The sequence below is a fragment of the Sesamum indicum genome, linkage group LG9 (genome assembly GCF_000512975.1).
Source record: "Sesamum indicum cultivar Zhongzhi No. 13 linkage group LG9, S_indicum_v1.0, whole genome shotgun sequence".
Classification (NCBI taxonomy): domain Eukaryota; kingdom Viridiplantae; phylum Streptophyta; class Magnoliopsida; order Lamiales; family Pedaliaceae; genus Sesamum; species Sesamum indicum.
This window is the reverse complement of record NC_026153.1, coordinates 6936072-6944033: the sequence shown is the minus strand read 5'-3', so window position 1 is coordinate 6944033 and position 7962 is coordinate 6936072. Positions and strand designations below refer to the sequence as shown.

At 37.8% G+C, this 7962-nt stretch overlaps 1 protein-coding gene across 6 annotated transcripts; it reads right to left on the bottom strand.

Moving 5' to 3' along the window:
• Window positions 103-7240, bottom strand: LOC105170945 (protein argonaute 4-like). Of its 6 annotated transcripts, none has more exons than XM_011091894.2 (24): window positions 7156-7240; window positions 6721-6772; window positions 5494-5755; window positions 5199-5404; window positions 4890-5114; window positions 4688-4824; window positions 4474-4571; window positions 4240-4337; window positions 3946-4114; window positions 3754-3870; window positions 3568-3675; window positions 3374-3436; window positions 3168-3281; window positions 2921-3086; window positions 2714-2826; window positions 2475-2612; window positions 2165-2295; window positions 1971-2036; window positions 1512-1575; window positions 1309-1420; window positions 1159-1232; window positions 937-1031; window positions 789-820; window positions 103-651 (listed from the first exon to the last, which is right to left on the bottom strand). In XM_011091894.2, the coding sequence occupies exons 3-24, from the start codon at window positions 5722-5724 to the stop codon at window positions 476-478; spliced, it is 2733 nt and encodes a 910-aa protein (XP_011090196.1). In that variant the 5' UTR covers window positions 5725-5755; window positions 6721-6772; window positions 7156-7240; the 3' UTR covers window positions 103-475. The 6 variants fall into 6 exon arrangements, with proteins under 6 accessions (XP_011090196.1, XP_011090198.1, XP_011090195.1 ...); XM_011091896.2 differs by having other exon boundaries at window positions 7111-7161; XM_011091893.2 differs by lacking the exon at window positions 7156-7240 and adding an exon at window positions 6967-7149.

The window sequence follows — 7962 nt, the reverse complement described above, 5'->3', positions numbered from 1 at the left end:
TCCTAATACCACTGTACATATATATACTGAATTATGCAAATTAACACAATGGTTTTGAAGGCAAGTCAAGGTGGGACGATGATTCGGGAGGGTTGAGACAGGTTTAGGATCTCAAATTGGATCAAACCCGCATCATAACCTGTCCATGCAAGGCCAAAAACAAATCACATTCATGGTGACTTCCAGGACTCAGAAGTCGCAAGAAATCATCCACTCAATTCTAATGCCATAACTTAGAGAACACGAGATTCCAGCCACACAGAACAGATACTTCCATGCAATCCAAACGGAAAAACACGAGTCAAAATCCAAAATAGTGCATGGAAGACTAGCAGGATCATACTAGGCCAGACTACTGCTTACCGGTTCTAAACTGGACAGGTAAGTTAACTGCCACAAAAGTCCCACAAAGAGCTATGGAACAACCTACTCGATAAATATGGTTTCTAAATAAGTATAGAACGGCTTGTAGGCCTCAACAGAAGAACATGGAGTTGCGGACATTCTCTTTTAGTTTAGGCATTGGTGTGACAGCAGGAGCACCACCAGGAGCAATACCATTGTGGCTGGACGACGTCTCTGATGCGTCTTCAAACTTCATCCACTGGCCCAACTGAGTGGCAGCCAAGTGAGCATAGCATATAGGGGCGACTACAGAATTGAAAAACGGAGAAGAGTTCAATTAGACAAGAAATATAACCATAGAAAAAAGCAAAAAAAATCTTGAAAGCTACATTTAAGTGAATCTTTTAATTAAAAATGAATAGAAATTTGAGGTATTGAATTACCAACAGAAATTGCAGTAGTACTACGCTGGTACCTGCAATTAAGATTGCAAGAATTTTTCAGAGGAAAAGAAGAGGATGATAAATTCAGGATTGACAACTTTTTATACTTCGGAAGTGAAATATTGGTTTTAATGAAAAGTCTACTTACACATATGATAGGGAATGCACAAGCTCCTGCAAGTCATCAGCTGAATAACCAACCTCGTCTACTAGGACATGATAATGTGTAGGTCTCGTAGTCCCCTATATATGACCGGTATAGTCACATAGGTTGTATGCTCTTAATTGAATAACTATTTAAGAAGAAATTCTGGGAATCCAAAATGAAATAAGTACAAAGATGATAAGCTGGGAATATTGAAAATCTTACAATCATTCCAGCATGTGCACACAAGTAGAAGTCGTTGTTCTTGGGATGACACACTTTATTATCTATTATTGTGCCTGCAGAATTGGAATGGTAAGGTTATTGGCACAATTCAGTTCCCTAAATATATGTGAAAAGATAACAATGCATAACCTGGCTGCACATTTTCAGGAGCATTTGGCTGAAAAAATTTGGTGTGGTGATTTTTCTGCGCAACAATCACCACAAACTTGGGCGACCATTTCTCATCAAGGAACTTGCAGGCCTGCCCAAATTGTACAAATACCAAGTTATGGAAAACACATGAGCGAGTGGAGTGAGGGACTTCATATTAGTATGCTGTGAAGAGTACATACCTCTATAATTTGGTTGAGTTCAATGTTCAGGACTTGATTGAACTGTGATTCGCTGACACCATCTCTGGAAATTAGAATAAGTAAACCAATCATGAATAAGTATAGTTTACAAACGACATTAGCTAATCAATACCTAATCTTGCATCAAGATAAAACAGATAATGCCGACAAGAAAAGGAAAAGCAAGATCAATATTGCTCCAGTTTATAAGGAGTTGAGTATCCACACTGACTATAATTTTGAACTTGTAAAAGGTTGGTGAACACAAAAACTAGGAGCCGAGTTACTAGGTCAAATCTCACAATATAGAAAGAAATTTAGTTTTCTGTCTTGAGCCATTTTCTGGGATAGTTCATTCAGCTAATATATAGAACACCCACATCAAAGACATCATGTTTGATTTCTTCAGTTAAATGTCATTTGGCCGGCAGACCAGAAGATGTTGGCTCGAAACATTACCTGAAGATGATAATTTGGTCAGGCTTCCTTTTGCCGGAACTAGTATAGAAATCAACCAGAAGTTCCCTGCAAGTGATGGAGAAGAGGATATAGTTATCAATGTGTGATGCTTTTACAAATAACTTGCCAAGTTTCAGAGCATAACAGCCATGGGCATGCCCACAGTTTTAATAGGACATAAGCCAAAGTGTGACCTTATAATGCCATCATCTTCAGCGTCTGATACACGTTTGTATAGGTTGTCTATCATTTCAACTTTTGGAGATTGAGTACGGACACATGCTCTATACCGAGAAATTGATGGCCACTGCCTTGAGCTAACAACCTAATTCATTAATCAAAGCAAGTCCAGATTTGAAAGTCAAGATCAGCAGAGAGAGTAACTTATTCAAATTTAAGTTTTTACGGGGGAAACATGGAGGCAAATAATTGAATATTCACTACGTGGGGTTTGGTAAGCTTGACAATGAATTACAATAATAAAAGATTGGCCTGGCACTTAACCGCAGCAATTGACGGAATATCAGACTGGCCAGGTGAGCCGTGTGACACATCCATTCCAAGAATTAGGGTGGGAACCTTGGATATCACTGGAAGTGAAGGTGATAGCTCACCAGCTAAAACAGAATTGAGTCCACCAAGCTGTCCAGGAAGCACCACCATTAGAACACAAGATACAAGCAAGCTTGGAGACAGAAATTTTACTATATCGTGATCACATGCTACAATTTGGAGCACCTAACCTTTGCATTTATCTTTAGCAGGAGATTTGTCAGATACTGATCATTAACACGGGTGGGCGAGAGACACTGAGTAACAACTCCAAAGTCTGACAAGTTTTTCCGCTTCCAAGGACCTTACAGGTTTAGTTATTGTCATAATCATATGCATAGGCTTATCTTAATTTTATTGGAGATTAGGGTAATGGGATATTATTGTATCACACAAACCATAGATATCAGAGTTTTTCCGCTCAGGAAGCAAACATAGAAGGAACTTTGGTGGGCCAGGAAGCTTTGACTGTATGTCCTCAAACATCTTCTCCACCCTAACAAGGGGTGGAGCACGTCGGAACTGTGGATTCTCTTCAAAGACATCAAATGGAGGTTCAATGGCCTGATACAATGTAAATTATAATAATTTATCAGTAATGTTCATGCAGAAAACACTAAGCATAAAGGATTAGGAAGAACATACAACTCCTTTCATCTCGCCAACTTTCATCAAATCCCTGACCAGGTTGCGCACATCACAGCGGCAAGAGAAGTTCACAACAGCCCAGCGTTCTATCTTACTAGCATCGACAACTTTCTGTCAAAACATATCAATAGCATCCATGAAATACAGACCTGAAGTGAATGTTTTCTGTCACTTATTATAATAGACTGTTTTACAGTTGAGACCTTATTGTTGAAATTCCACCTCCCATTTCGAGCAAACAAATCTTCTCCATTACCTACTTTAAGCTGCATTAGATGTAAGATGTGGGTCACCAACAGCTTTTCACCTAATGTAGCAAACGATAACACGAAAACTAGAATCCAGAGATGCAATCCTTGCAAAAAAATAAAGCAACATCCATATCTTAAAAACGCACTTTAGGGGTTGGCAGAACACGCCCTTCAACCTGGGTAAAGTTACTACTAATAGAAATGCCACAAGAGCGAAGCATAGGCTCTGCATCATAATTATTGATTTTCAATGCCTGTCAAACCAGAAGCAGCTGATTACACAACAAATAACATGCTAGAGAACTCTCTGAAAAGAAGAATCATATTCATACATTACTCAGAACTGACATCCTCTCTTGTGGCTTTTGCCTTGATTTCTCCACCAGGGAAGCTCTTTGAAAGGACGATAGAGCTTTTGTGTAACGTTGCAAGGATACCAGGGAACATAGCTAATACAAGCACATAAGCAGTCAAATTGCAAATTCACTCTTTTGACAGAAATTGAAATCTAACCCACAGTTCACCTCGATTGGGAAGTAAGTGGGACGTTTAGGCTTTCCAACATTAATGCATGGTAAATCAGCAGAAAATCGCAAATTAATGTTTCGGTGGTTGACAAAGTAGTCATAGACAGTCACTTCTGTTGTTTGAACTTCGCCATCTTCATCCTTGATTTTCTGCTTTAAAGTGAACCTACAATATTTTCGAAAAAAAAAATATATTAAGTCCAGGAAAAGAGTTGGAAAGAGAATATGAAATTGGCTAATAAGGGGCAGTTGCAAAGAATAGGTGAAAATCTTCAGAAGAGATATGCATACGTTTGTTCTCTGCATGGTTTCTCACTTAATCCAGTTATTTTGTACTCTTGGTTAGTCGGACTTGTCTTCACCCTCAAATTCTTAAGAGTGCGTTTTGCCTGATAAATACAAGTTGTAGAACATTCTGTTAGCAGTAATAAATTCTCATTTTACTTGTCGGGGGAAAAAGTTTAGTCCCATCTTAACAAAGACATTCTCCGACCAATCATAAAGCCTAGATGACTGCCTTCTTACCTTTGCCCAGTCAAGTGAGAAGGGATCTTTCACATTTTGATTGGCAACCAGAAAATCCGCCACAGGCCCAGGCTGGATAATCATAGTTGTAGATACATCTGAAGGTATTGAAAAAGTCACGACTGGGTTATAACTGAGAAAACCAAAATGAACTACCAAAAATCACACAAAGACGCATATAGTAGAACACAAGAAAGTAGTAACCAAACATCACCAATGTTCAATGATAAGCCACTCTGGGTGGTTCTGAAGCTAGAATGGAATCCTCGACAACCAAGAACACCACCTCCAACATCAGCAAAGTTCCTCGGGTCATTATGAAAAAATGATTGACGAACCAGCAGACAACCCCTGACATTGAGAATATTGTAAAATATAAATCAAAGTCATAAATTCAACAAACCAGCATGACTTACTGCTTTGCTGCATGCTGCCTTAAAATGATATCCAAAACCCGGAAGGCTTCTTGAGAGTTTTCAGATTCCTGGCCGCGTAAGGCATTGGCAATGGCCTGCATTGGAATTTTCGCAGCAAAACTAATCTCCACTTTGAAGGTCTTAGATTGGTAAGGGCGCCTTAATCTTTTCCTGTCGCTTTCATTAGGACTTCCATGCCCTCCTGGGCTAGCGTTTCCATTGTTCCTGAATACAACCGACCCATTTATAAATAGAGCAAAAAAGTATTGTAGAACAGGGACAAGGTTAAACAACAGGAATCATACGTACCTACTTGACGTAACATCCTCAAGCACAACAGTAAACTCGAGTTTGTTCCGTGGAAGTGGTCCAACAGTGAATAAGCTTTTCTCTCCATCGTAAGCAAATTCTTTGCCAGCCAATTCAGTGTCATATGTCTCGTGAACTCGGTCAAGCACTTTCCTGCCAACACCCTTCCCGTCAACTGGACGGCCATCTTCATAAAAAAGTGCAACCTACAGAATAACGTGAACAGGGGTTGGCATGTTACAATGATCCACCACAATTTTAAAGCAAAAAATGATATGATGCATCACCGACATACACTGTAGTGGAAGAAGTGTCCATCGACCTTATTCACGTTTACTTTGAAGTGATTGGTAAGGATAGGAACCTTGTTTCCTCTGGTCCCAAGCCCACGTCTAGCCATTGGGACTCGTACAACCTTCTTTACAGGTTCAATTTCAGCTTTTTGTGGAGTAACATTTGGTGGAACAGGTGGAGGAGGAGGCAGCGCTTCTGGAGCCTCCTTACCATTGTGTTCATTTGGATCCATTGCAATATCTCAATAGGTTAATCAAGTGCTTCTGTACACAAGTAACAATTAGAAACTAATAGGCTTACATTAAAACAAAGCATCCGATGCATAACGCGAACGGTGAAATTACTGAAACCATGCGACTATGGCTGAACTGACAATCTTCTACCAAAATGGATAAAAAACAACACACACACGCACAAGAAAAAAAAAGAAAAGAAAAGAAACACTTAATGACATTCACCAACAGGGCCTATAAAATAATCATAAATAATACTGAAAAAGTCCACTTAGCCGTTTCCCTCTTTAAGCTAATAAACTGTATAACACAAACGTCCATGCAAGATAATACAACAAATGCTCACACAAACACTAGAAGAATAGATGCATCACAAATTACAAGGTTTCACATACATATAAATGAATTAAAGAACTGCAAGCCTTTTATATCAAAGAGATTAGCATCCAAAGCACACAGCTTATTACTTGACACGGATTTAAATGGTCGAAGGAAATACAGTGCGCAGGCTACGAGAAAAGTATGAAAAGTTATGCATGTCAAATTCTTGAGAAAAAGAAAAGAAAGTGAAAAAGAATACTCCGAAGCAACAAAGTAAGAACCAAACAAAATATAGAACTACATACATTTTCAAGTAAAAGAAAAATTGAAACCCTCTTTCACACTTACAGAAAACGGAAAAACAACAAGCTACTCTATTCAGAGTAAAATGAGGGAAAATATATGAACTGTAAAAGACCAAGACAGAAGAGTTAACAACATAATCAACCCAGCACAACACAAAATAACCACAGTAAAAAAACTATTTAAGCAAAAAAGACCAAGCGATCTAGGAGGCACATTATCAAAGAGAGACCCAAACTTCACACCTCTGGTCAAGCAACAGCCATGCATGTCAAGAAAACTAACGGAGATCAAAAACCCATACGCGAAAAGAACCCACAACACCATGAACAGAGTACACGCAAAAGATGCAAACAAGCCTTCTCTTCTACCTTAAAACTTCACCACATAAAAGAAAATTCCGCTGCACAGTTCCGGAAAAAGCTGTAAAAACCCAGAAAAGCAAACGGGTCAACCGTTGTTCGCAAAATACAAAACAAGTTCAACAAGATTTCCACACGAAACAGTAGAAACAAAAAGGCAGAGCACCGCATCACTCAGTTCCTGGAAAACTTCAAACAAGTACTGTACATCAAAAACCCAGAAAAACAGTTTCAAGAAAAAGGAACTTCACGTACAACACACCTACAGTACACTGCTCCGAAAAAATTCAGAAAGCAAGAGTAGTAAAACAGAGCATGGTTAAAAAGGAAACCCTAAAAAATACAGAGGCGTTACAACTTTCAACGCAGTGATTTCAGAGAGAGAGAATAAAACCAGACATTTTAGAGAGAGAAAGAGAGAGTAGAGTAATGAGAGCGACGCACAAATACAACGGAGAGAGACAACTGGTTTTATGTTAGTTGAGGAGCGGAGACTGTAATCACAGTATCCTTTATTTGTGCTTTACATCCCCCCCCCCCCACCCCCCCCCCTCCATCTGTCCCACGTTTGATCATCGTATTTGCATAAGCGCTACAACTCATCAACAAAAATATACATAAAAAAAAAAAGCGTGTTTTACAAAAAACTAAAATTCTTCCAAAAATAAAATATATGGTTAAATAATTGGGGTGTGGGGTCCACTTAAATACTATACCACGAGCTCATTCAATATGTTGCATCTATATTTCTCCGCTGCCAAATAATAAAAATTGATACTAACTTTTGAATATTCAAATTTATTTTTAATTTTTTTAATAAATTTTGACCCTAGTAGTAATTTTTAATAAATTTATTAAAAACTCGTCAAACTTTCTCGATTTTTTTATACTTTTTATGCATTTAAAATTACTGTTCCATGATTTATAATCAATTTATTTATAAAAATATTAATTATTTGTATTTTATAATATTTTTGCATATACATATAATGTGCCTCTTACCAAATTCTCACTCACAATTGGCACAACACCAAATTTAAAGTACTAATTATATACTTAAGTACCAATATAATTATTTATTTATTTTAATTGGTCGACATCATTTATTAGCTGCCAAAATATATAATATGTTTATTTTACACTTTCACCCATATTCATCACTTGACCCGATTTTTAATTATTATATTGATTTTTGTTTTTAAAATATTTGTCATAGCTATCTGATTATATGCGTGCAAGTATCGCATACCG